This window comes from Lynx rufus, unplaced genomic scaffold (genome assembly GCF_022079265.1).
Source record: "Lynx rufus isolate CCGP_SWC_20201006 ecotype Redwood Valley unplaced genomic scaffold, mLynRuf1.p SCAF_38, whole genome shotgun sequence".
NCBI lineage: Eukaryota > Metazoa > Chordata > Mammalia > Carnivora > Felidae > Lynx > Lynx rufus.
In genome coordinates this window covers 2,110,592-2,137,051 of record NW_025814854.1, presented here as the reverse complement: position 1 = coordinate 2,137,051, position 26,460 = coordinate 2,110,592, and the positions used below count along the sequence as shown (strand labels likewise).

General features: G+C 58.8%; 1 protein-coding gene, 1 long non-coding RNA gene and 1 other non-coding gene across 4 annotated transcripts in view; 2 read left to right on the top strand and 1 right to left on the bottom strand.

Annotated features, from left to right (window-relative positions):
- NSD2 (nuclear receptor binding SET domain protein 2) overlaps window positions 1-26,120 on the top strand; it is a 93,473-nt gene extending 67,353 nt beyond the window's left edge. The window contains exons 10-23 of one of the 2 annotated variants that reach the window (XM_047094235.1): window positions 3,559-3,690; window positions 4,059-4,182; window positions 5,201-5,401; window positions 7,055-7,234; window positions 7,579-7,735; window positions 7,865-8,070; window positions 9,445-9,548; window positions 10,743-11,012; window positions 11,877-11,993; window positions 19,968-20,109; window positions 20,233-20,339; window positions 21,295-21,499; window positions 22,341-22,581; window positions 23,239-26,120. In XM_047094235.1, the coding sequence (XP_046950191.1) occupies window positions 3,559-3,690; window positions 4,059-4,182; window positions 5,201-5,401; window positions 7,055-7,234; window positions 7,579-7,735; window positions 7,865-8,070; window positions 9,445-9,548; window positions 10,743-11,012; window positions 11,877-11,993; window positions 19,968-20,109; window positions 20,233-20,339; window positions 21,295-21,499; window positions 22,341-22,581; window positions 23,239-23,281 (2,229 nt within the window). In that variant the 3' untranslated portion in view covers window positions 23,282-26,120. Of the gene's footprint in view, window positions 1-3,558; window positions 3,691-4,058; window positions 4,183-5,200; window positions 5,402-7,054; window positions 7,235-7,578; window positions 7,736-7,864; window positions 8,071-9,444; window positions 9,549-10,742; window positions 11,013-11,876; window positions 11,994-19,967; window positions 20,110-20,232; window positions 20,340-21,294; window positions 21,504-22,340; window positions 22,582-23,238 lie in introns of those variants that run through there. The other variant, XM_047094236.1, reaches the window with a different exon arrangement.
- Window positions 11,987-19,974, bottom strand: LOC124522655 (uncharacterized). The gene is made up of 4 exons (XR_006964821.1): window positions 18,527-19,974; window positions 17,829-18,142; window positions 17,187-17,487; window positions 11,987-13,004 (listed from the first exon to the last, which is right to left on the bottom strand). It is a non-coding gene; the product is annotated as an uncharacterized LOC124522655 (long non-coding RNA).
- LOC124522676 (small Cajal body-specific RNA 23) lies at window positions 19,733-19,859 on the top strand. The gene has a single exon (XR_006964826.1). It is a non-coding gene; the product is annotated as a small Cajal body-specific RNA 23 (non-coding RNA).
- Window positions 26,121-26,460: the final 340 nt, after the last annotated feature.

Genomic DNA, 26,460 nt, shown 5'->3' with positions numbered 1-26,460 from the left:
CACTGCTGAGGACACCGTTGGGACGGAGTGGGGTCGGGTCGATAGGACATTGTAGAGACTCCTCTTACGATCAGAGCCAGCCTTGAATCTGAATCTGGAGCGGCCGCCACATGGCCTGATGGCTGTGGCCGTGGCCGACCTGTTGGCTCTCACTGGCACCTTCTGGGGCCGTTGGACGACACAGAGGCTTCCAGGGTAGAAGGTGGGTGGGTGTGTGTGTGTGTGTGTGTGTGTGTGTGTGTGTGTGTGTGTGTGTGGTGTGTGTGTGTTCTCGGTGACCCGGCCCAGCCCTAGAACTGAGGCGCCCCCAGGACATTGTAGTCGAGGTCATCTAGGAGGGTCGCTTTAATAAAAGTTACTCTGAACTGTAGTGTTTTAGGTGGTGAATGACTGATTTAAAAATTACTTTAATTCCACTCTTAATATTTCACTGTGATGTTAATTTGGAGGACCTGAGATTGGTCTTTGGATTTTAAGCTCATTAACTCTGCTGAGCACAGGATATTTACCGTTTGTAAATCCAAGATGCTATGTGAAAGTACTTATAGTTCTTTCTTCCTTTACAAAAGCGTAACGTAAACATGGAAATAATGTTGGTTTATAGAAATATATATTGTTCAAGGTCTGTAATTGTATTTCAAAAATGATGTGGAATTCGATTTGTGAAGGGATTTGTTTTGTCAAAAAATTTAAAAATCACTCTGTACCCTGCCGTCTGAGGCACAGGCCGCCCCCCCCCCCCAGTCACAGCAGAGAGGACTGGGGTTCGTTAGTCCCCCTAAACGGCTACATTGTTTCCTGAAGTTGGTTCAAATATGTTCACTAGGTTACTTTGTGTTCCTTAATATCATCTTGAAAAATCCCTGCTTTACTGTGGAGACAGCATTCCCTGCCCCTAAAGGAACGTATTTCTAAGGCAAATAGGCAATTTGATACTATCACATACTGAGTGGAGGGTAGAGAAAGTGTTTTCAGACTCCAGAAAACTCGGAGAAGTCAGGAACTAAGCTGCTTGGAAATCCGTGCCACAGGTGTGGCTTTGGTGGATCGGGAAGCGACGGGAAAGTTGTTGACAGTCTGTGTCCGTTCAGTTACTACATTTCTCTTTTCCCAAATGCATCCTATTGGATATGGAATAGACCGTAGATGTCGTAGACTGAGATTTGGGACCGTGTTGGGACCGTTCGGGTGAAGGTGTCGCTTTCACAAACGGCATCTCCGAGTAAGTACCGTCACCTGGTGCCCGTGGAGGCGGAGCCCTGCACCCGGAGTAGAGGCTGGCGCGGTGCCCGCGTACTTTGCTCCTCTTGCGGGTGGTCTGCCGAGCGGAGAGCCGGTGGATCCCTCCGACTGTGCTAGTGGTCGTTGGGTCGCTGGGAAGGGGTTCGCTGGGCCGAAGGTCGCCATCTCCCGCATCTGTGTCACGGACTGTAATATTGTAAGGTCTGTATTCTGTATGTGTATCTTAGACCCCAATCAGGAAACAAGCCTCATGTGTGTCTTAACATTTATATTTCCATTCAAAATATGTATTCAGTGTTTATTTCCTCAAAACAGACTTTGTTAATTTAGGAAATATCTCCAAGTGGAAACGTGCTAACTTTTTCTGTAAATCTTAAATAAAAGGTGCTGTTCCTTTCTTCGACCCAGGACTGGTCTGTGTTTTCTGTCTTTCTCTCCATGCATTTTTTCTTTTGTTTTTTTTTTTGTTTTTTGTTTTTTGTTTTTCTTTTTTTCGTAAAGCTTTAAATTTGTTCCGACCACATTGAAGGGAAGAATGTGGGTTGGTGGGCAGGGCACTGGGCTCGCTTTCCCTGAGCCCCTGTTGAAGGCCCTTTCTCTGGGCCTCGGTTCCTCGTCAGACGGGTCAGCCTTGGGCTGCCCTTTGACCGGGGCCCCGAGGTGTGGCTGGTGTTCCCAACGCCCCGGGCTCCCCCAGCACCCCTAGCGTCTCAGACCCCGCCCATCTGTGACTCCGAATACGATGGACATGTTAAAATTGGGGTTTGAACGCAGAGGTTTTTTTTGTTTTTGTTTTTTTTTTTTTTTTTATCAAGTTGCCTTCTTTCTGGATGTTGATGATAAAGGAGTAAATGTGCTGAGCTGATAGGGAGGGGCACCATCTGGCCAGCCTGGGGGGCAGGGGAGACCTACTACTGTGTGAGACCCCCATAACTTAGTGTACGTTCATGCCGCTGTTTCCGTCTTCCTGGAAAAGGTGAGGAACTGGAGTGTAAAGGCGGCTTCCTCCTGAGACTGTGTTACTGCGGGAGGGGTCAGCATAGAGGAGCAAGGGCGGAGAGCTGGGCCCGACCTCCTGTCCCGCCCCCCCCCCCCCCCACAACCGATGCACACACCAGCCAGAGGCATCGTGTCCCTCAAAGACCAGCCCGCTAACACCAGCTCTTAAGTGTTTTGGGGTGTTTTTCTTCTCCCTGTAATTTCATCGAGCTAAGTCTGGAGGAAGTTAATTGATAAGACTACAGAATTGGGTGGGTTGGCTGGTGGGGTTTGTTCTGTTTTGTTTAATTGTGGCCCGATTTTAATTTCTAGCTTTGTAGTCATTGGTAAACGGCAGGCCTATATATAACATAATTACTTGTCGTGGTTATCAAGGTATACAGGAAATGTAGTTTATACTTCTGCTGTGTTGAAAAACTCAGTATTCAACATTCCATTTACCTAACGTCAAATAAATGCTAAATGTGTTTTTAGGTGTTTTTTTTTTTTTTTTTTCAGTTTCAATTTGGTATAGAAGAACGTTTTCGTACTAAAGATTTATTGATTTCTATTTAGAGGTTTCTTGCTGCTCAAGTGAGGGCAAGACGTTGCATACAGTGATGAGAGGGAGGCTTTAGCCTGGTCTCCTTGATCCCTGATAATGAAGGGGGATGAAATACGACCGGGATGGGGCGGGGGGTGGGGGGGGCCTTTGTTTGCTCCACGATTGCCATGCTTTTCTCCCAGGGCTTTCTCTTGGGCTCACGCGTTACCAGAGCCGGCAGGTCTGACCTTGCCTTCGCCCGCTTACCCGCCCGGGGACCACGGGCGGCAGGCAGAGGGCAAGTCGGGACGGCCCGTTAGTCGCGGCCCACTGCGTGTGCTGGCGGCTTCCAGGAGCGGCCGGGCCCGCCGCGCGGAGGCTCCCCTCCTGCCCCTCGCTCTGGCTTTTCTGGAAAGTCACTGGGTGCTGATCTGCTTCTCTTACTGGGAAAAGCTGGGCCGTAAGCGACTGGGCGACAGAGGTCAAGATTCCCAGTCCCGGGCCCGTCCCAGGTCACCTGCTGGGGCACGTGGGGTTTTCACCAGTTCCTTCCTTGGTCAGGATGGCAGGAACGCGAAGACACGTGCCTCTGTGCCCCTTCTGCCCGCGCGGAGAGGGCGAAGTCCGCTTCTGAGCCTCCGCACAGTTACAGTTCGGTCGACCCGCCGCGCCCTCCCAGGAAACCGTGGGCACCGGGCCTTTGCGGCCAGGAGCTGGCAGTCGGGCCGCAGCCAAGCAGGAGTCGGGCCGCCTCCGCCCGCACTGGTGACCCGTGCCGCCTCCTTCGCCCCCAGGTGTCGGACGGCCCGGGAGACGAGCCCGCCGAGTCCCCGTACGAGAGCGCCGACGAGACCCAGACCGAAGCGTCCGTCTCCTCCAAGAAGTCTGAGCGGGGCGTGGCCGCCAAAAAGGAGTACGTGTGTCAGGTGAGGGGTCGGCCGCCGCTTGCTTTCGTCCTTGACCCGGGCCCGGGCCCGCACTCGCACCCGCGGTCACACGGGCTTCTGTTGTGAGGGCGCCGGGCCGCGGGGGGGGTGGGGGGGGGGGGACGGGACCCGGGACCGAGCGCCCCGGCCGGGCTCGGGCGTCCGCGCGAGGCTGTTTCGTGTCACCACCGTGTGGCGCCGTGTGGCGCACGCGTGTTCCGAACGTGCGAAGTCGGGCGTGGACGGGGGAGGCAGGGGAGCCGCGGGCGGGCCGGGGGGTGGGGGGAGGGGGTCGCCCGGGCTCAGCCTGGCCGGCACCACCGGCGTCCTCAGTCCTCACCGTCCTCACCGTCCTCACCGCCCCGCAGCTGTGCGAGAAGCCGGGCAGCCTCCTGCTGTGCGAGGGGCCCTGCTGCGGAGCCTTCCACCTCGCCTGCCTCGGGCTGGCCCGGAGACCCGAAGGGAGGTTCACCTGCAGCGAGTGCGCCTCAGGCAAGTTCCGCGGGCGCCCCTCCCGCCCCCCCCTCCTCGGCCCCCCCCCCACCGGGCCGCCTGCCTCCGCGCTTCACGGGCCTGGCCCCCCCCCCCCCCCCCCCCGCCCCGGCGGGTGCGCGCCTCCCCTCGGCGTCCCCACGGTTTGCTCTCTCCAGCGTGACGCGCTCCCCTCGGTGGCGGTGGCCGTACCGGGAGGTAGAGCGGCGTAGGGTAACCGGCAGAGTGACGGAACGGGCTGTCCTGAGCCCCGCGCTGGGAGGCGGCCGGCGTGGGCGCCCCGGTGTCAGAGGGCCCGGCGTTACCAGTACAGGTGAGCTGGCCGGTCAGTCCCAGGACACGGACGTTCACGGGAACGTGGGCTTCCGTAGACACGCGGCGCGGACCCGAACTCCGGGGTCAACGGCAAGGACGCGCCCGTCCCCGAGCGGCCACGGCTTCCTTCTGCCGCACCGCTTCCTTCGCCAGCGCACTCTGGGGGCCGCTGGGAAGAGGGGCCGCTCAGATGCGGCCCCTCCTGTCCACGCGCAGCCCCGAGGGCCTCCTGGCTCTCGTGGGCGCGTGTCCTAGCTTAGGAAGACGCGTGGAGTCTTCCCGAGTCCCTCCAGTCCCAAGCCGAGGCCATCCGATGTGACGGCACCTCGCCTCCGCTGCCTGTGGTTGGTTCTGAGCGAAGGTTCGCTGTACTTGGTTGATGGCTCAGGAGGGAGAGCAAAAGCTTTCCTTCGGAGGAACGCCTGCTCTCCGGCTTCCCGCTAATTCGAGGGGGTGTGCCCACCTCAGCCGCCTCCTGCTCAGACTTCCTTGTCCTCCGGGGAAGCTGGAGCCCATCTCACGGCAAGGTAACGGCCCTGATGGTGGGACCGTTTTCTGAAGCGTGCTCGGACCGGGCACCGAGGTCCGAAGAGAGCCCGAGGCCTCGGCAGCACGGGCCGCCCCTGACGGGGCTGCTGGAGTTCGGTGGCTCAGGGACGACAGTTTAATTCTTGTTCCCTGCCCCTCTTTGACCGTCTGCTAGGGATTCACTCGTGTTTCGTGTGTAAGGAGAGCAAGACCGACGTCAGGCGCTGCGTCGTGTCACAGTGCGGGAAGTTCTACCACGAAGCCTGTGTGAGGAAGTACCCTCTGACCGTGTTCGAGAGCCGAGGCTTCCGCTGCCCCCTGCACAGCTGCGTGACCTGCCACGCATCCAACCCTTCCAACCCCAGGCCGTCGAAAGGTACGGGCGCTCACGGGAGGCGGGCGCGGTGGCCGAAAGGTCTGTCCCCAAAGGCCTTCGGTTTTTCTTTGGAGTGGCGGTTGTCTTTCTGTTACTGACTCGACACCGGCTAGCAGGGTTTTTCTCGAGAAGTCGGTAAGAGGATCCGCCCTGCCGTGCCTTCTTCCTGCCCTCCGTGTCCTCCCGGAGCCTCCACTTTAGGAGGGGGGCCTGTGAACCATTCTGATAGGTTCTGTTTGTTCCAGTTTTTAATTTTTAAAAAAATTTTAAATTTATTTTCAAGAGAGAGAGCATGAGCAGGGGAGGGGCGGAGAGAGAGAGAGAGAGAGAGAGAGAGACAGTCTGAAGCAGGCTCCAGGCTCGGAGCTGTCAGCACAGAGCCCGACGAGGGGCTCGAACTCACGAACCGCGAGACCATGACCTGAGCTGTAGTCAGATGCTTAACTGACTGAGCCACCCAGGTGCCCGTATGTTTGTTCCAGTTTTAGTGCTTCTTCGTATGTGAGAAAAATGTTCTATTCATCTGTTCATTTAGAGGCAGAGAAAGTGAGGCTGGGGGGGAGGGGGAGAGGGAATCTCAGGCAGGCTCCGTGCTTGATCTCACGATCGATCGTGACGTGACCTGAGCTGAAAGCAAGGGAGTCGGACATTTAACCGACTGAGCGACCCAGGCGCCCTGAGGAAGATACTTTAACAGCAAGTCGTATCTGCCTTATTTCACGTTAGGCGTGTGGGATTGAGGACGGCGGGCTATCTGTACTTCTGACACCGGTGGTTCTCAACCGTGGCGATGTTGCTCGCCAGGAACACTGGGCCACGTCTGGGGAGACCCTGGGGGGCGCAGATTGGCACCCAGTGGGTAGAGGCTGGAGCCGTTGCGAGACGCACTACAGGCCCCACGGGCTGGCGGTGCCTGGGTTTATCAGCCCTGCTTGACCTTATTTAAGAATGTGGCGGGGCGCCTGGGGGGCTCAGCGGGTTGGGCGTCCCACTTCGGCTCAGGTCACGATCTCGCAGTTCGTGGGTTCGAGCCCCGCGTCGGGTTCTGTGCTGACAGCTCGGAGCCTGGAGCCCGTTTCAGAGTCTGTCTCCCCCTCCGTCTCTGCCCCTCCCCTCACTCGTGCTTCGTCTCTCTGTCTCTCAAAAATAAATAAACTTTTATTTATTTATTTATTTATTTTTTCAACGTTTATTTATTTTTGGGACAGAGAGAGACAGAGCATGGACGGGGGAGGGGCAGAGAGAGAGGGACACACAGAATCGGAAACAGGCTCCAGGCTCCGAGCCATCAGCCCAGAGCCCGACGCGGGGCTCGAACTCACGGACCGCGAGATCGTGACCTGGCTGAAGTCGGACGCTTAACCGACTGCGCCACCCAGGCGCCCCAATAAACTCTTATTTAAAAAGAAAAAAGAGAGAGAGAGAATAAGGCATTTTAAGTGATTGACTATTCTCTTGATGGTTCTGAAGCACCTTTGCCTGGGGGAGATGTGTTTCTGTAACATCTATTAAGTGTTCTTTCCATCCTAGTTACTGCTTTCGTCAAACACTCCGAGTTTATTTCGGCGTGAATTTTCTAGACGCGTGGGGGGCTCGGTCGCCTCTCGCCGCCCTGCTCGCTGTCGGGCCTTCAGCGCGTGTCTCTGCCCCCAGGGAAAATGATGCGGTGCGTCCGCTGCCCCGTCGCCTACCACGGAGGGGACGCTTGTCTGGCGGCCGGCTGCTCCGTGATCGCTTCCCACAGCATCATCTGCACCAGCCATTTCACTGCCCGCAAGGGGAAGAGGCATCACGCTCACGTGAACGTGAGCTGGTGTTTCGTGTGCTCCAAAGGTGAGGGCTGGCGCCACGGCGGGCGGCCAGGGCGGGCTGCTTCCCTGGGCTCCCTCGCGCACGGCTCTCGCAGGTAACCCCTGGGGCCTCCGCGCCCGCCCTGCTCCGGGTGGGGACGCCCCCGATGTCTCCCAAGGGCTCCCGTGCCGGTGTGCGCCGCGGCGTTTCTGAACTCACGGAGGCCGGCGCACCGCCGGAGGGCGAGTTCTCCGTGATGCCAACAAAACGGGCTTGTTTCGTTGCGCCCCGACGGCCGGCCGTGGTTGGGCTCGCGTCGTGGAGCGAGGGGCGGGGTGGCTGCGGGTCGGGAAGGGCCAGTGTGAGCCGCTCGCCCTCCCTTGCAGGGGGAAGCCTGCTGTGTTGTGAGTCCTGCCCGGCGGCCTTCCACCCCGACTGCCTGAGCATCGAGATGCCCGACGGCAGCTGGTTCTGCAACGAGTGCCGAGCCGGGAAGAAGCTGCACTTCCAGGACGTCGTCTGGGTTAAACTGGGGAACTACAGGTGTGAGGACCGGAACCCTGTCTGCCTCCTTGTTCACTGTGTTCTTTTCACTTTGCAGGACTGAAAGCGCTGAATGACTGTCACTCTGTCTGAAGAGTCTGTGAACCCTGTTTTTAATATTTATAATAGATGGTGGCCGGCAGAAGTTTGCCATCCCAAAAATGTTCCCCCAAATATTCAGAAAATGAAGCACGAGATTGGAGAATTCCCTGTGTTTTTCTTTGGGTCTAAAGATTATTACTGGACGCATCAGGCGCGAGTGTTCCCGTACATGGAGGGGGACCGGGGCAGCCGCTACCAGGGGGTCAGAGGGATCGGAAGAGTCTTCAAAAACGGTACGGACATTTCCAGACGGAGTGAAACCGCACTCTCGGGTACCTTCTGCTAACCCTGATTTTTGTTGTCTGAAAGTTTGGTTTCTGTACAAAACACCAGGCTAAGCATTCTAGCCGTGCTTTCAATTAGGAAAACGTAGGTTTGCAGACTGATTTGTTGAGGCACAGGATAAAATGTACTCCCGAGTAACGTTTACGGCATTGGTTTGGGATTAATTTCACTCACATGCATTGGAAGCTCTATTTTTATTTAAAAAAAATTTTTTTTAAGTTTATTTTGAGAGAGTGAGCGGGGGAGGGGCAGAGAGCAGACAATCCCAAGCAGGCTCTGCAACGTCAGTGTGGAGCCCGACGCGGGGCTCGATCCCACGACCCCGAGACCGTGACCTGAGCAGAAAGCAAGAGTCGGTCTCTTGACCGACCGAGCCCCCCTGGTGCCCCGCAGTGGAAGTTACTTAGAAGAAGTTATTCCAGTACGGGTTTACAGAGGTGTCTTCTGCCTTGCCTGTTATGTAAGATAGAAATGTGGAGAAGACTTTGCCGCCATCTAGACCGGGTGCCCCGGGAAGGGCCAGGTGTGGGTAGGTAGACAGGTGCCCCGCTCTCTGATACCACAGCCAGGGTGACTGACGGGATGGGAATGCCACCACCTGACTGGAGGAGGTGGCATTTACTCGGGGCCGAGAGTGAGTGGGGCGGAAGGGGGACTTGGCGTGCGTTCGGCTCGTCCTGGTCCACGGAGGGCGGGCGCATCGCGGCCGGTGGCACATGGGGGTGGCTGGGTGGGCTGTGCTGACAGACCGGCGTCTTGTCTCCTGTGGGCCTCACGCACAGCGGGCAGCAAAGGTCTGATGAGAAAGATTTTTCAAAACTCGTAACGAGATGACAGATGTTGAAACTGAGACTTAACGTGCTGGAGTCCGCTGGCGGGTCGTGAGGTCAGACTTGAGTCCTGGGGGTCAGGGTGGCCCCAGCACGCGTGGCGTCCTCCGCCCTCGCTTGAGCCCGGTGCCCGCCCCGCCCCCTCCCAGAGGACGTGTCCTCCCGGGAGGATGTTAGATCCCCGTGGACAGTGAGAGCTAGAGCATCACCCTCCCAGAGAAACCCGCCCTGGGCCTTCCTGGTGGCAGGTGGCACAGCGCAGCGCCTCCCAGGCCTCCTCGGCCCGGCGCGCTCTGAGCATCTTGGGTGGAAAACCCTCGCGGCATTTAAAGCGCCCGCCCTGAACAGCGTGCACACCCCAGAGCCTCCCGGAGACTGGTAACCGCACTTGGCGGGACACGGAGGCTTGCGTCGGCCGTTGAGACGCAGAGCCTGTAGGTGGAGGTGTGAATTCACTAAACCTCTTACGCTCACGTTTCGTGGACTTTTTAGCACTGCAGGAAGCTGAAGCTCGTTTTCGTGAAATCAAACTTCAAAGGGAAGCCAGAGAAACGCAGGAGAGTGAGCGCAAGCCCCCGCCGTACAAGCACATTAAGGTGACGGGGGTGGGGGGCCGGGTCAGGGGTCACTGCCGGGACCGTGGGTGGGCCCTCCAGCCGCGGTGGGTAAGAGGGCTGCCGTGAGCAAGCATCTGTCTGCAGCCCCCGTGTGGACCGCTGCCTGAGGTCACGGGCAGAGAGCAGGTGCAGCCACTGCCCAGCGCGTGTCCTTTCTGGGGGGCGGGGGGTCTCTGCGGTTTTGGGTTTTGCCCTCGTGTGAGGCTCCAGCCGGGAGCCCGTGAGGCACGGGGGGGTGGCGGCGGGCACGCCGTCGTCACCCGGCGCTGGGGACGAGCTTGGATGAGAGGTGGCCAGCCCGGGCCGGTGCTCGGCTGGAACGTGGCTTGGTCAGCCGGAGCCCTGGAGACAAAGCGATGTTCCCGCCGTAGAGGGTGTGGATGCCGCACAAGGACTGCGGGGGCGGCCGTGCTGCCTCCGGCGAGCCCGGCAGTCCCGGCAGGGAACCTGGGTCCCCACGTCCCCACGGGGTGGGAGGGAGAGGGGTCCGGGAGCTCCTCACAGCCACACGGGGTGAGCCCATGTCACCGTGTCCTGCCGCCTGGGGCCCGGCAGCCCCTCAACACGGTGTGTCAGCTGCCTTCTGGCCGCTCAAGGCCGCGTCTTTGCTCCTCAGATCCGGGCGGCGCGCCCTGTGTGTGCGTGTGCAGGTGACACGTTCTCTGGGGCTAGTGTTTCCTCAGGGATGACTTCGTGGAAATGGGGCTCCTGGGTCAAACAGCTTGGGACCTGAGGGCTCCTGAGGCGGGTTTTCGGATCGCGCTTCTGTGTTTCGCTGTCGCGGCCCAGCAGTGAGGAGGGCCTTTGTTCCGCCACGTTTCCCCTCGCCTTACTGGCCTCTGCTTCAGTCCCTCTTCCCCTCTGTCTGTGGCTTTGTGGTCGGGTTGCTCTTGTGCTGTCACCGTGAACCGCGAGTTTGCCAGGGCAGAGCCTCCCTGGTCACCTGCCTGCGGGTCCCCGGCTACAGGGACCCTGCCCCGTGCTCAGCACGTGCTTGTGCGCCTGACTTCTGGCAGCCTGGCGGGGCAAGCGTGGACGAGGGACGTGAAGTGACGGGCGGGGGGGGGGGAGCGGGCGTGCCCCCCCCCCCGCCACCCTCCTCTGCAGCGTGGGGACCGGCGGGAGGCCGGGGTGCTTGCTCTCTTGTCTGACGCGCCCCCGTGTCCCCGGCAGGTGAACAAGCCCTATGGGAAAGTCCAGATCCACACGGCCGACATCTCTGAGATCCCCAAGTGCAACTGTAAGCCCACCGACGAGAACCCCTGCGGCTTCGACTCGGAGTGTCTGAACCGGATGCTGATGTTCGAGTGCCACCCGCAGGTGTGCCCCGCGGGCGAGTACTGCCAGAATCAGTGCTTCACCAAGCGCCAGTACCCCGAGACCAAGATCATCAAGACCGACGGCAAAGGGTGGGGCCTGGTCGCCAAGCGGGACATCAGAAAGGTGTGTGCCGAGCCCCTTTCCTTGCTTGCAAGAAGTCCCGGGCCGGCTGGCGGTTTACGCTTGGATATGCTTAGTACGCTTTTGCACGCACGTAAGAACGGGGTTTTTAAAAAGTCTGAGTTACTACGGTTGAATGTCGTAAAACGTTACGTGCGTGCTGTCTAGCAAAGTAAAACTCAGCAGGCCCCTGACTTGGCCTCCACTTGGCATTTTGGTGGTTGCTCTATGACAGGAAAGACTGTGAAGGAGCCCTGCCCTGGATGGGCGGCCGTTCCGTCCGGGGCAGCGCGGGACCAGGTCGTCCGTCAAGGCCACAGGCCACACACGGCCTGCCCATGTCCTAGGCTGGGCAGCCGGAAGTAGAGAGGCAGCCGGAATTGGCTTATGAAGCCAGGCTGTGGCCTGGGGGGCGGCGGCGGCCTCAGACCCCAGGTCTGGTTCAGGGCCGATCCTGGGCGAGAGCAGCGGCTCTGAAACGCGCACGGCCCCTGCGGGTCTGGTTCCACTGGCCGCCTCGGCGTCCAGTTCCTCCGGGCTCTCGCCGTGTAGACTCTACTAGGGAAGGCGAGCCGTGGCAGCCGGCCGTGTGGGAGCTCGGGGTGTGCCGCCAGGGTGCCCAGAGGCAGTTGCTGCAGGAAGCGAGAGTTAGGGTGCCGCTTTGGGAAGGACGCTCGGGTGAACTGTTCCCTGACAGCCGAGTATGGAGTCGTTGAGGTAGACCTGAACTTCCAGGGACTTGGGAAGACGCGCCCCGGACCGCATCGTGACGCGCGCGCGGTGCCGGCTCCGGGCGCTTCGGGCGCGGGCTCCTGCACCCGGACCCCGTTGTTTACCACGGTCACGGTCTGCCGTTCCGCCTTCCAGGGAGAGTTCGTGAATGAGTACGTCGGTGAGCTGATTGACGAGGAGGAGTGCATGGCGAGGATCAAACACGCACACGAGAACGACATCACACACTTCTACATGCTCACCATAGACAAGGTAGTGCTGCCAGCTCCCCACGGGCCGTGTGCTGCGCTGTGCCCCGGGGCCACAGGCCTGTCTGTGGTCCCGTCCACGTGGCCCGGTCTTCAGACGTTTATGCGTTTTCTCCTGAGGGGCACGGCGTCTTCCGGCAGCTGCCTGAGGGCCTGTCTGCGTGAGGGCGTCCTGGGGCCGCGTGCATCTGCTGGTGCGTGCACAAAGTACCAAACAGGCCGGACCGAGGGTCGGTGAAAAGAGGAGAAAAGATGAGGAGAGTTACACGTTTTCGGCCGCACAGCCCAGGTGTGCAGTTTGCAGGATACGTCGGCCAGAGGGACCGATGTCCTCGGAGCAGGGGCCACGCCGCCCGTTTGCCGGTGGGGGCGAACGGAAGAAGGTGCATCCGGGACGCGCACGGGTTGGCTCCCGCCCGCCAGGACGGCCCTTCCCGGGTGTGTGTGCGGAGGGCTGCTCTGACCCCAGGGGCGGCCTCTGTGGTGCCCGAGCGCCGTGCGTGGGGAAGGCAGTCACGAGGCTCGTGTCCGCTGCTCGGCCTTGAGGCCGTCGTCCAGCAGGAGCGGGTGGCTACCGCGAAGGATGGCCGGAAACGAGGTAGAAGATGATCACGCACCAGGTTAGGATGGTCCCAGGGACCTCGCAGGGTCGTCCCCAGGGAGGCCGCGGCCCCACCACGAGGAGACGAGGCAGATGCCGCGGTCCGTGCGCTTCCTGCCGGGACCCTAGACCCTGGGGCTGGGATGCCGGACGGGACCCCCTGGAGACCGTACGGGAAACCCCACTGTGGACACGGTGCCGTCCCTGACGGCTAAGTGTCTGCACAGGGAGCTCCTCGGGAGGACAGCGTTGACGTGTCCGAAGAGCTCACTGGCAGAGGGCGAGGGAAGGAGCGTGTGCGCGGGCACCTCTGCGGGCTAGGTGACGAGGAGAAAGCAAACGTGCGAAAGTGTCAGTAGGCGGCGTGTCCGGGTGAGAGGTACGGGCGTCGGCTGTAGCATTCCGTTTTTCTTCCTGTAAGTTCGAAATCGTTCAAGGTGAAGGAATTGGTTAGAAAGGTGAGGGTCCTGCACTAGAGGGGGGCGGAGCTCCTCCCTGGGCCCGTCGGGGGGCACAGTACATCCGGAGCTCCTGCCGGAGGCGGGTCCGGCAGACCCCACAGGCTGGCAAACGGGGATCCCGTGGTACAAGAACACCCAGCTGTGGATGGGGGAGGACCGACTGCCCACAACACGCGTGTAGGGTGGCAGGTGAGGGGCAGAGAGCCCGCTTCTCAGAAGCAGGGGCGAGCGCGTGCAGCCTCCGGGGGCCAACCCTCGTGTGGGGACCACCGCCAAGGCCTGCTCGGAGGCCTGGCGGGCAGCTGGAGCTGAGGCACCCGTGTAGACCCCTCAGAGGGCTGTAGTCCTAGGCAAGGGGCCCGTATGCTTGGCCCCGAGGGTAGCGGATTTAGGCTTCCCGCTGCCACCCCCCTCCCTTTTAGACGGTAGTGGTGAGGGAGGTTGTTTTATTAGAAGTTTAATACTTGAAACGCGTGTCTTACCAGGTTTTGGAGTCAAAATGTAAACCACTCGTGTGTTGTAAGAAATGCCAGGTTCGTCATTTAACACACACATTGGTCCCTGAAATTGCTGAACCCTAACAATTCACTTAGGCTCCCTGACTGAAGAGAAGATAAAGCCAAAGACCCGCGAGAGAGAAACAACTCATACCTCACGTCACGTCCTTGCCACAAAAAGAGTGCAAGCCCCACTTCAGCGCTTACGGGGCCGTGGAACAAGATGTCCTTAAGCAGGACCTTCACAAAGGTGAAGCTTTTGGTGAGAGCCAGAAGTAGTAAGACTGAAGTCTGGCACCAAGTCTTAAGTGAGCGTGTGAGAAACGGCCGAAGCCGTTAAAGGAGACGTGGCGATCGCGCCTCACACCGAGAGCTAACACGCAGTCCTCGAGATGAGCCCAGAAGGCGGCTGAGGAGACGCTGGGCAGCCCCAGGGCAAATGGCTGGAGCGGAAGCCGGGACCAGAGAGGCTGTCGGCCGTGGCACGGGAAGGGAAGATGAAAACTTTGTCGGAGAGGCCGGGAGACGCAGAAGGCAGACATGTTCAGATGCTCCAGAGGAAAGACAAGAGAATGGGGGAAGGGTCATGTGGCAAAAGGATTTTCTAGAATCTGATGGAAACTGACCCAAGTTTTGAATAGCATAACTAAAAATAAACGTATACCTAGAGATGCTATTAAAAAAAAAAAACACCCAAACGTAGCAAAGACATGTAGCAGGGACACCAGAGACTGAAAGTGGCAGAGAGAGGAGCACGTTCCAGGAGCGACAGCCAGACAGTCAGACTCCTCCACATGTGACCCACGGCCAGAAGACACGGCACAGAGTGGCAGGTGGTAGCCCCCGCTCCACAGTCGAGCACCACCGAGGAAGCAGAGTGAGCTTCAGAAGTGACCTGCGAGACGCAAGCAGGTGTGGTGTGCACGCGAATCCACAGTGGGCACACCTGTACGGGTCTGGCTGCCTGGCACCGTGGGAACCACGGTGGTGACTGCTGGGCAGGAGGGGCTGTGGTGTCAGGGGCAGGGCAGGCTGACGGCCCCGGAGGGGTTAGAAGTGGTGGCACGGAGCCATTGCGAGCTGCTTGTTTTGTGTGGATGCGGGGGTGAGGTCTCACCAACTTTCCACTTTGGCAAAGTATATGTGTTAAAGCTACACTGAAAATTACTAAATGAATAGAAACAGAAGGTGTGACTTTCCAGTCGTCGACTGAGTGGAAAGGAGCATGAGGAAAGTAGACAGTGAGGTAGGAGGGAGGTAAAAAGAGAAAAGAGGGTAATTAGAAAGCATGGGTTTAGCTCAGCTGGTTGTGTGTCCAACTCGTGATTTCAGCTCAGGTCATGATCCCAGAGTTCTGGGTTCAAGCCCTGCATCAGGCTCCACAATGAATGTGGAGGCTGTTTGGGTCTCTCTCTCTCCTACCCATCTCCTCTGTTTTTTCTCTCTTAAAAACAAAAAACCATGCACGGGACACAAAAATACACGTGTGGCAATGATCACAATAAACGTAAATGGCTTAATTTATAAGACTAAGGTTTAGACTGGCTAAAATACAGGAACCTGATTTAAAAAAAAAATTTTTTTTTTTTTACGTTTATTTTTGAGACAGCATGAACGGGGGAGGGCCAGAGAGAGAGGGAGACACAGAATCTGAAGCAGGCTCCAGGCTCTGAGCTGTCAGCACAGAGCCCGATGCGGGGCTCGAACTCACGGACCGCGAGATCATGACCTGAGCCGAAGTCGGACGCTTAACCGACTGAGCCACCCAGGCGCCCCAGGAATCTGATCTGAAGCTCTGTGACTTATGTATTTAGAATGAACTAGAGGGGTGCCTGGCCGGCTCAGTCTGTGGAGTACGGGCCTCTCTGATCTCGGGGTCACGAGTTCAAGCCCCATGTTGGGTGTGGAGATTACTTTAAAAAATTAAACAAAAAAAGGAAGCAGAAAGCTTGTAAGTGTACTAGAAGATTAAAAACTTAGTAGAGGCTAGTGCAGAGAAGGCTGTTCGTAGTACATTAGCACCAGATAAGGTAGACTTTGAACAGCCACAGCAGCCAAGGAGGAGGCCTTAGTAGGGTCCTCACTCCCCTGCGTACTGGGTGCAGTTGTGGGGGTGGAGGAGACCCAGGAACTCAATGCGTGTCTAACAGCTTGGAGATCTTAAAAGAAGGTCAGTGAAGAAAACGGGAGACAGGAGTGGACCCACGGCGCAGCAACAGGAGCCTGTAAACATTAAGATACATGTAGGACTGTGGTAGGAGAGGGTGGCTGCTCGCTCCCAGAGCAACAGCAACAAAAGGTATATGGAGTACGTCTTCGGTGGGGCTGGGGACAGACAGGCCATCAGCCTGGAAGTGCCTTTGTCAGAAGAGACGAAGAGCCGTCTGCAGGTGGCACCTGCTGGGCAGCAGCACTGAGTCTCGGAAGGGGGCAGTGGAGACGGGAGGTGTGGGGGCTCCTGGGAGGCAGGAGTGACGGGCTCGGGAAGGGCCGTCTTCCGAGAGAGACAGAGAAGGTGCCCGAGACAGAGCACGTGGCGCACACTCCCTGAGTCCGGCTGCTGCGGAGCCCCGGCGCCCTCCGAGCGGGGTGGTCAAGGGACCACAGAAGCCGTCTGTGGTGGAGAGAAGCCACTGGGACGGCTGCTGTCACAAAGCACTGGACCTGAGAGAGTGAGGAGTCAGAGGCGGCCAGACGGCAGGCAGAGCTGAGTCGGGAACGCAGGGGGCGTGGGGTGGAACAGGAGGAGACCGGCATCTCCCAGCAGAAGCTTCAGCTGCCCGGAGCGCGCGGGAGCGCGGGGCAGACGTGGGACAGACGTGGGGACTGAGCAGGACGCGGTGGGGAGAGAGCGGGGAAGGACGAGACCAGCACAACACAGGGCACAGGCCGAGGACAGTCTCTGCGTGACCGCGGGCGCTCCGGACACCGGAAGGAGGTGAAGACGGTGCTGTGTTTCCGGGAAATCCATCCAGAATGGCCAGCGTAGTAAATACTGTATCAAAATTATGGGTGTGACAAAACCCTCTGGTAGCCGGACGAAGACACTGAATTGCGTACCAGGGAAGAGAATGAGGCCGGCTTGCCAGCTGTGGACACAGAGCTCCGCGCCTGAGCGCAGAGGGTCAGCTCCCACACGGTGTTCAGAAGAGAGGGCCAGAGACCAGAGACCCTGCGGCCAGCTGAGCGGTTCGTCAGGGGCAGCGGCTACAGGGTAAGAGGCTCGAGTGTGAGGCGCGGAGCCAGGAGACTGTCCGGGAGCACAGCGTGCTTGGGGTATCGTGCCCAACACAGGGAAGGGCAGCCCGGGTCACCTCCGGTGGGAGCCGGGGATCGGAGCCGGTAACTCCCGGAGGGAGACCGAAGGTGGCCGAGTGGTGCTGGCGAGGTGGGGTCACTGAGGCCATGGTGGCAGACCCGTGGGTGCCACACACGGCTGGAGATGCCGGGCTGCTTATAAAGGGTGGTCGGGAGGACAAAACTCCAAATTGCCAACAGGACAGGAAAATTGTAACGAGATCCGCCTTACTTCGCGGTGAAAGGCTTAAGAGGCCTGCTTGCAAACAGAACGGGCTGGTAGGTTAGACTTGTGCACGGCGAATCGTCCTATCTGTAAAGAGGGAATTGAATTAACTCACCTGTTTAAAGATTCCCCAAGTGGTCCGTAAAGCAAAGCCTGCTTCTCTGCTGTCCGTAGAAAGAAAGATTCTGAAAGCTGGAGTGTAAAGTCGTGTGCGGGGCAGGCGGCCCCTGTCAGGTGAGGTCGGACTCCGGCCCCACCACGTCCGGGGGCTCAAAGGAAGGCCTCGATGGCGGCAAGGACCCCTTCGTGCAGAGCGCGTGCCCGGCGCCACATCCCTCGTGCGGCAACAGGGGGGCCAGGAGAGGCTGGGGGAGCCGGTCTGCCATGCATCCGCCTCCGAGGCAGAGGGAGGGGCCCTGGACAGACAGACAGAAAGAACACGGTTAATGAGGGAACTGAAGTCAACGCACAACTTTAGCAGTTAGCAAACAGCACAAGTAAAAAGCCATGTCCGTCCGTCCCCCCCCCCCCCCCCGCCCCCACGGTGCCCAGTACTTTCCAAAGACACACCCCCCCTCCCCTTCCCCCACCCCAAGGGCAGATCCCAGGCCCGGCCCAGTGATGGGGCAGAGGGAGCGGGCTTGGGGCCCACAGGAGGGGAGGGTGCGCCCCTGAGAAGCACCCCCCCGCCCCCCGGGAGCGCAGGGGCCTTCACAGCCCAGGACTGACAGACACAGGAAGGCACACCCACTGTCACCTTAACGAGTGCCGCGGAATCCTCTGAGGCTGTGTAAGCCCCGCTCCCTGAACACTCGGAAACCGGGAAAAGAAGGGAGTTTCTTCCAGTTTGGTGAAGCTGTGAAAATGTGTCCCGACTCTCGGCCTGAGACGGCTCAGGAAGGAGACAAGACGCTGTGGCTGCTGCTCCTGACCCCGGACACGGCGGCACGGGGGAAGGCTCGCGGACGACCGCACCGGCGTCGGGTCCCCCCCACACACGCGGAAACACTGGCAACAGCTCTCCCGCGGGACATGTGAGAGGACATGAACGAACGAGACACGGCTCCGTTTCTGGTTGAGAGGAAATGTCGTCACAACGTGCGTCTTCCCCACCGTCGAATCGCCGTGATCTCCACGCGAATATTAACAATTTAAAGTAAACGTCGGGGCGCCCGGGTGGCTCAGTCGGTTGAGCGTCCAACTTCGGCTCAGGTCATGATCTCACAGCTCGTGGGTTTGAAACCCGCGTCGGGCTCTGTGCTGACAGCTCGGAGCCTGGAGCCTGTTTCGGATTCTGTGTCGCCCTCTCTCTGACCCTCCCCCGTTCATGCTCTGTCTCTCTCTGTCTCAAAAATAAATACAAACGTTAAAAAAAATTATAAAAGTAAATGTCGACGGGCCATCTAGAGCCCACGCAGACGGCGAAGCCTGCAGGACTGAACGGCGCTCACTCACGCTCTGTGGCGTTCCCGTGAACGGTGTGGCCCAGTCTCAGCAGCAAGTGATGGGGCGGCAGACGACAGACCTCTGGGCAATGGTGCCCCCTCACTGCACTCACAAGAGGACATCTTCCAGATGCCGTAAGGAGCCAGGAAACACCGGAGGTCTCTTGTGTAACTTAGGGGTTAGAGAAGGCTGTGCGAGGCTGGTCGAAGACCCCGAACGCATAAAGTGAAGGATTAACAAAATCAGTTGTGTAAAACCGGGCAAGTTTTGAGCGAGAAAAGGTACCATCGAGTTAAAAATCGAGTGTCGTCCTAGGAGGAAGATTTGACACGTAGTTACCAAGGGTCTGGCATCCAGAATATACGCGCGCGCGCACACACACACACACACACACACACACAGGGAGGGAGCTGCAGGTCACCAGGTCGCCCAGGGACGCTGGCCCTCAGCCCTCAGCCAGGAAGCGCGCCCTGGAGCCCTGGGGCCGGTGACGCCGTGGAAGCTGTGGGGCCAGGGCGTCCGCCGCTGTGGGAAGGAACACTGTGCGGGCCGTGAAAGGCCCCTACGCGGAGGGAAAGGGCACACTGCAGAGCAAGCCCGTTCTGATCGCGTTGCTGCATTGAAAGGAACGCCTGGCGTGGGTGTGGGTCGTGTATTTGCACGTTTGTTCACCCCAGTCACACAGAGCTTTGCACAAACTCGTGACCACAGTGCTGTATGTGCCTGATGTTAAGTGCCCTCCTCCCCCGTGCATCTCTTACCTCGGCTGCCCCCCTCACGGGGCAGGGACCTCCAGCCGCACCGTCCCGTTGCTGGACGGTGATGGCGTGTGCACGAGTGCTGCGTCGCGGGCTTGGCCCCAGGGCAGGGCCACGGCGTGCGCATATTTGTGGTTTTTCGCCAGTGCCGGCTGCTTTAATCAAACCCGTTCCTGCGGTCACCGAGCGCGTCCGGTTCCGTTGTCCTTTTCACCTGCGTTTCCTCCACTGCTTGGCAACGTGGACACCTTCCCAAAGTGCTTGCGCGTCTGGGTCAGATCTTCGGCAGTCGCGTGGTCATATCCTTTGCTCCTTTGGAACCGGGGTCCTGTCGTTTGTGTCCGTCGATGTGAGTCTCTGGCGGCTGTCAGTGGTGACACCTTCCCGTCCCTCCTGGCTTGTCTGTCACCTGCCGGCTGGTGTGGGGAAGCGCCTGCTGGCTGCCCCGTCCTCACCGGGACTCGCTGGGGCTTGGTCCTCGCCACGTGGTCCTGACCTGCCCTCCGTGAGTGAGAGAAACAGAGAACTGGTTTGGGGGCGTCCTGTCCGAGTGGACACAGGAGACCACGGTTTCCAGTACAACATCGTCGTCCGGTGGGAGAGACGGTGAAAATTCCCTTTAAGAAGGGCATAATGGCTAAGGGTCACCCCCGCGTTTAAATGCGACTTGAAACTTGAGTTGTACCTTACAGGACCGGATAATTGATGCTGGCCCCAAAGGAAACTACTCCCGGTTCATGAATCACAGCTGCCAGCCCAACTGTGAGACCCTCAAGTGGACGGTGAACGGGGACACTCGCGTGGGCCTGTTTGCCGTGTGCGACATCCCCGCAGGTACGACATATCCGCGGGCTCCCCCGAGGCCGTGACGCCGGTGTGGACGTGAGCGAGTAGGAGTGTGTGTTGTGGGCCTGACGAACGCGTTTCCAGGGTGGCCGCGTGTCTCTTCTCCCCTAGGGACGGAGCTGACCTTTAACTACAACCTCGACTGTTTGGGTAACGAGAAGACAGTCTGTCGGTGTGGGGCCTCCAACTGCAGCGGGTTCCTTGGGGACAGACCAAAGGTAAGGTCACGGATGCCAGCCTTTCTGACGTCTGCGCACACGTCCGTCCCTTCTTCCGGGCTGGCGGGTAGCTTTGGCGGGCAGGAGGGGGTCCCTGCAGGGTGTGGGAGGCAGGGCTCCGGGCTCCTATGGCCACGCGGCCGGAAGTCTGCAGCCAGAGCGCCGTCCGGGCCTCGCTCTGTCCGGAGGCTCTGCTGGCTTCTGGCGGTTTCCAGCCGGCCTTGGCGTTCCTTGGCTGGTGGGCGCGTTACTCCCGTCTCTGCCCCGATCTGCACGGGGCCTTCTCCCTGTCTCTGTGTCCCTTCCTCTCCTCGTGAGGATGCCAGTCATTCTGGGTTAAGGGCCCGCCCTGCCCCAGTAGCACCTCACCCTAACGTATTACATCTGCATCAACACCGTTTCCAAGGAGCATCCCGTTCTGAGATTCCGGGCAGGTCATGAATTTGGGGCCCACTTACCTGCCTGCCTAGGCCCCCAAACACGGGGGGGGATCACGGGCATCTGGCCCGGAGTTGGGATGTCCACGGGGGTCTCCCGCTTCAGCCGAGGGCATGATTTTGTTTTTCTCGCTCACAGTGCGGTTCTTACTGGAAAGAGCGAGGGGCGCGTCCCGTGGGGGCGGGGCCGCTCCGGGCCTGTGCGTCCCGCCCACAGATCCGGGAGGCGCCGACAGCTGCTACTACGGAGGCTCTTGGCAAAGCTGGTCCTCCTCGCTGTGCTCAGTGGTCACCCGTGGGGCAGAACAGGCGTGTGTGGGATGAGCTGAGCCCCCCCCACCCCCCCGAGGCACACGCCTGGTCCCCGCTCGGTCTTCTCCAGGCGAAAGCGTCTGCAGAGTCCCCAGAGATGCACGCACCTGCACCACGGCTCTTGTGCTCCCTCTTTGTGGTTCCTTTTGTTACTGCTTTGGTCCACGCAGGTCTCGTAAACAAAGCGCGTTTGTTTCTCACTTTAGACCTCGACGTCCCTTTCTTCAGAGGAAAAGGGCAAAAAGAGCAAGAAAAGAACGAGGAGGCGGAGAACCAGAGGCGAAGGGAAGAAGGAGTCCGAGGATGAGTGTTTCCGCTGTGGGGACGGCGGCCAGCTGGTGCTGTGTGACCGCAAGTCCTGCACCAAGGCCTACCACCTGTCGTGCCTGGGCCTGGGCAAGCGGCCCTTCGGTGGGTGAGCGGGCCCCCCCGGCGGCCTTTGGGGGTCCCTGTCGATGGCTGTCCTCTCCCGGTCACAGACTCGGTGACTCAGGTAGCGAGGCCCGGCCCAGGGAGGTCCGTGCGTGGAGTCAGGATCTGCGGCGGGCACGGCCGTGGAGCCCCTCGGACCACCCGGAGCGCGGCTTGGGCCGAGGTCCCGCGAGTGGCTGCCGAGCCAGGGCTGCCGGCGTGGGAGGGGGGCCGGGCTCCGGGCGCAGAGCTCTGCCCAGCCTTGGGTGTCGTAGGAAGGGGGCCCCCGGAGCCAGCCTGGGACGCGCAGGGCCGGGAGGGGGACACGGGGCGGGCTCCGCCTTGTTCTCAACAGCCTCGCTCTGGAGGGATGATGGGTGAGGGTGTGACACGTTAACTTGTCCAGAAGCGAAACAGATCCTCATGCAAACCAAAATCTATACAAAGGGAAGGCAAACACGTTTGATCGTAAAAGAAAACAGATCGTGTGCAAAAGATGACAGAACGAGACTTTCTGGACAGACGCGAGAGGGAAGTGTGCAGGTGACGGGGTGGTGACCCCACTGAGCAGCAAGCTGGTGCAGATTAACGCCGGAAAGATCAAATCCCCAGTAGAAAGGCGGTCCAGGCCACGGCGAGGTCACAGAGAAGCCGGGGTGCCAGCGGGGCCCGGGGGTGGGCCGCGTCCCCCGCCGGGCCGGCCCGCCTGGCCTCTGCTCCTCTCCGCGTCAGCTGGGGAGGAGCGGTGTCGTCTCTGTTCGTCTCACCGGACAGTCCACGCAAACGCTAGAAGTTGTCGATGCTTCCACCGCTCCGGCTCACGTTTCGTGTTTCGTTGCAGGGAAGTGGGAATGTCCTTGGCACCACTGTGACGTGTGTGGCAGACCTTCCACGTCATTCTGCCACTTCTGCCCCAACTCATTCTGCAAGGAGCACCAGGACGGGGCGGCCCTCGGCTCCACGCGGGACGGGCGGCCATGCTGCTGCGAGCATGACCTGGGGGCCGTGTCGGCCCGGAGCGCCCAGACTGGGAAACCCTTTCCGGAACCCAGCAAGTCCAAGGGGAAGAGGAAGAGAAGGAGGTGCTGGCGGAGGGTCACGGAAGGCAAATAGCGCCAGGCAGTGGCTTGGCCAGCTCCGGGAGGGGGGTGGGGGGAGGGCCGCGGGGGGGGGGGGGGGGGGGAGGGGAGGAGCGGGGTCCTGGCCCGGAGGACCCAGCTCGAAGCCGCTATGACAGCCGTGTAGGCCTCCTGGGAGGGAGTGCCTGTCCACCACTGAGCCATCCTCGGCAGCGCCCGCTGCGTCTGCACTGATGACCCGTCTGAGCCGCGAGGTTCAGAAGGTTCCAGGACAAACAAGCCTTACTACACAGCATTACAGCTACACTTGAATTTCTGAGAATGTCAAGGTTCCCTCCCACTCTATTTTTGTAGGTTAAAGTTATAATTGAAAATTAATTGGCATATGAAATGTTTTTATCTCACCTGAAATGTAGAGGGTAGTGTTTTTCTAAAGGCTCACTATGATCTCTTTCATCTTAACAAAGTCACTTGGCCAGCTCACCTGCCTTCGTCACTTAGTGGAGACCAGGGCGGGGCCCGGGCAAGGACTCAGACCCTGGATTCCTTGGAAACCATGATTTTGATCATTACTTTGCTCTTCTGAAACAGCTGTATGATTTGGGGGTTTTTTTGTACTAATGTGAAATTTTTCCTCAAAATGCTTCTTTTCCATCCTAGTGAGGAGCCGGCCCCAGGAGTGGTGATAGTGACAGTGTTGTAAGCTGTCCCGTAGTTTTTTCTGTCGTGGATTTGGACTGAATGGCGCCACCCCGTGGGCCTTGCAAGCGTGGGGCCTCTCGGAGCGGCCTCCCCGGCCCAGGCCAGGTCTGGCGCATCTCACCTGGGCCTGTCCCTGAACGCACTAGGTTCTTAACCAACATTTGGGGGAAGACTTTGTATATTTTTTTCATTGGGCTTTTCTTTACCAGTTTCTGGCTTTTATTCTCAATATATTTTTGCTAAACTTGTTTTCACAAATTACCACCGACTGAAACGTGTATTTACTGATGCGGCCCTGAATTCTCCCAGGGAAAGGGGCCAACTCGGTGGGGGTGCGGCCCCGCGGTGAGTTTGTGTGAAGCGCCGAGTTCACAGAAATGGTTCTGTCGGGGCTTTGTGCGCCCGCGGCCCGGCAGGGGACAGTCCCGGCAGCAGGGCACGGCCAGGTGCTCCCCACCCCGGGGACCCAGAGCACGTGGGAGACGGGCTTTTCCGAAAATTGTTCTTTCGGGGTCTGAGGAGAGACGCAGAGTCTAGGACCGTTGCACCTACTTGCTACTCTCCCGTCACCCCTGGGGGTCTGTTCATAGAAAACGGGAGTTGTGCTGGTCACACGCGCCCAGCCAGGACGCCACCGCCAGGCACTCGTGCTGGGGGCCCGAGGCGCCATCTGTGGGCGTCGGGCCTGGAACTTCTCTGTGAGACGTCACTAACTTTTTACTCCTTACGAGGCCTGGCCGCACCATGGGAGGAGCTCCTGGGAGCACGAAGGTCTCTTCTCTTTGGAAGTTTCTCTTGACCCTGGGGAGTCCGGAGCACCAAGGGCGGGGGTCCCGGACGCCAGGCAGCCAAGTGCGCCCCGTGGGGCCCGCAGCCTCCATGCTGACGATGGGAGGGAAGGGAATGGAATACTCAGCAGCAGATGCTTGTTTCTGGTCCGTTCTTCTTAAAACAACCGAAGGAGAACAGAGACGTACACACGTCCCTTGTTGAAAACTCCCGAGGTCTCTCCTGTCTGTTTCTCTTCCATCACTGCCTCTGCCTCGTGCAACTGCAGGACATGCTTGGACCCGGACCCCCCGTTTAACTTCTTCTCCGTGGTTTGGTGACGTGAGCTCTTGGGGGCAGCGGTCTCTGCCGGGCTCGGACCACGGGGAAGAGTCTGCTTCGGGTGTGAGGCTCCATGGCGCCGACAGGGCCTCGCTCGCTATGAACAGGGTCTCACCCAGGCGTCCCTCTGCCCTTCTCCCATCGTGATCCTGGAGGAAGGAGCCATCCGCGGCCACGAAGGAGACACGAGAGCTTGGTCATCAGTGGACCCCTCCTGCGTGTGGCTTAGGTGACCTCTGGAAATGCACTTGCTCAGTAGGACCCGGGGAACTGTGGGGTGTTTCCGCGTAGAACTCGTTTCTCTCAAATCGTCCCAAGAAAATACTGGATTGGTTTATATAGATTTATGCTCCTTCTTCCCCAAACAACCTGGAAGGTTGTTCCCACGACGAGCCCAGCAGCGTTCCCATGCCCTGGCGCTCCGGCTCAGGGCCTGAGGGATTCCCGAGGCCTGCGGGCTCCGCTCTTCATGGCCCAGGGCCTTGGGTGCAGCCTCGCCCCTCGCTTCTCCTCTCCCACCAGAAGTCAGACCATCAGACTGGCTTTGCAGCGCACTTTGGGGAGCAGATTAACTTATTTTTGTACTTGACAGTAGTAAAATCTTGTGAGTTTTGAGTCACTTTTGATATTTTCAAATTCTACGATCTGAAGGAAATGCTGGAAAAATTATTTTAAATATGGTTATCCTCTTTCCAAAAACTTAAAACTAATGAGCAAATAACACTAACTTTGAAAATCTCTAGAAAACTGGTTTACGAATCCGAGTACAACAAGGCTGAGGCGCAGCGGCTGAGCTCGAAGGGCCTTCCTGCCAGGGCTTTGCTCTGAATCTGAGGGAGAGCTCGTTTTGCTGGGGGTGGGGGGGGGGTGATTCAGTCTTTATGAATGTCAGCTTCACCCCTTTGTCACCAATGTGAAGCAGAAACAAAACGAAAGCCGCCCCAACACCTCCAGATCCCTCAGCGTCAGAACGACTGGTGCTGTGCCCGTGGCCTGCGAAGTCTCGCCCTCCCGTGCCAACACTGGCCTCCGGGGACCCGGGCGCCTCGCACACCGCACGGGGCACAAGGACACGTCCGCTCTGGCAGTCAGGAAGTAGGACCACTGTGGGGACCGGAGTGGCACAGTGACCCCGTTTGCCCCGGTCGGTAAGGAACCGCGTGGACAGCCCGCCTCCCTTGCTTCCTGGGCCTCACTCGCACTCAGGTCTGCGCGTCTGACGCCTTTGAAATTCTTATCTCGACATAAAAACCACAGTGTGTATCGTGCCCATCTTCCAGAACTACCTGGTTTCCAGGAATTAATTAAAGATAAGCCTGTTTTGAGGAAAGTTAACGCAAAGGACTGTTGCCAAATTCTCGATATCCTCTGAGCAGCACAGTGTTGGATGTTAGTCACTAGAGGGAAATGCTGTCGCAGGCGTCGTGCTGTCCAGCGAACCCTGTTGAGATGTGAAATGCCCTGTCAGAAATTAAATATGAATTTAAATGTGCCTGTTGGTGTCTACGCTTCATACAGAATGAGGTCAGGCTCCTCATAGGAACACTCGGTGCTATCACCGGTTTCGCTAGACTTAAAAACTTGAACTTCCTGCGGGGGGGCGGGGGGCGGGGCGGCTAGACGGAACTGTAGACTCGGGAACCGCCAGTCGGGAGAATAGCATTTAAAGTGGGAAGCTGTGTTTGGAAAACTGTATGTGAGTATTTTTGTATTAAAAACTTTTTAAAGGCTTTTTTTCTTAAACTTATTTTATATGGGATTGCATTTTTGAAGTTCTGGGCTTTTTCCCACTTTTCCGCTTACTTTGCGTGGTCATTCCGAGGCTGCTGGCACAGCCCCGCCTGCCCTCCCTCGGGAAGGGCTCTGTCCTCAGACTGTCGCTCCACCGCTCACTTGCCCTGGTAGAAGCTGACTGTGGCCTCGGAGGGATAGCAAACACCACAAACAGTAAGTGTAGCTCTCCTTTCGGAAAAAATGCCCCAATGCCCCCCCCCCCCCCCCCCCGCTTTTTTAAACACTCTGATGAGCAAATCCCCATCGAGGGTGAAACGGTCAGGAGCTGCCGACCCT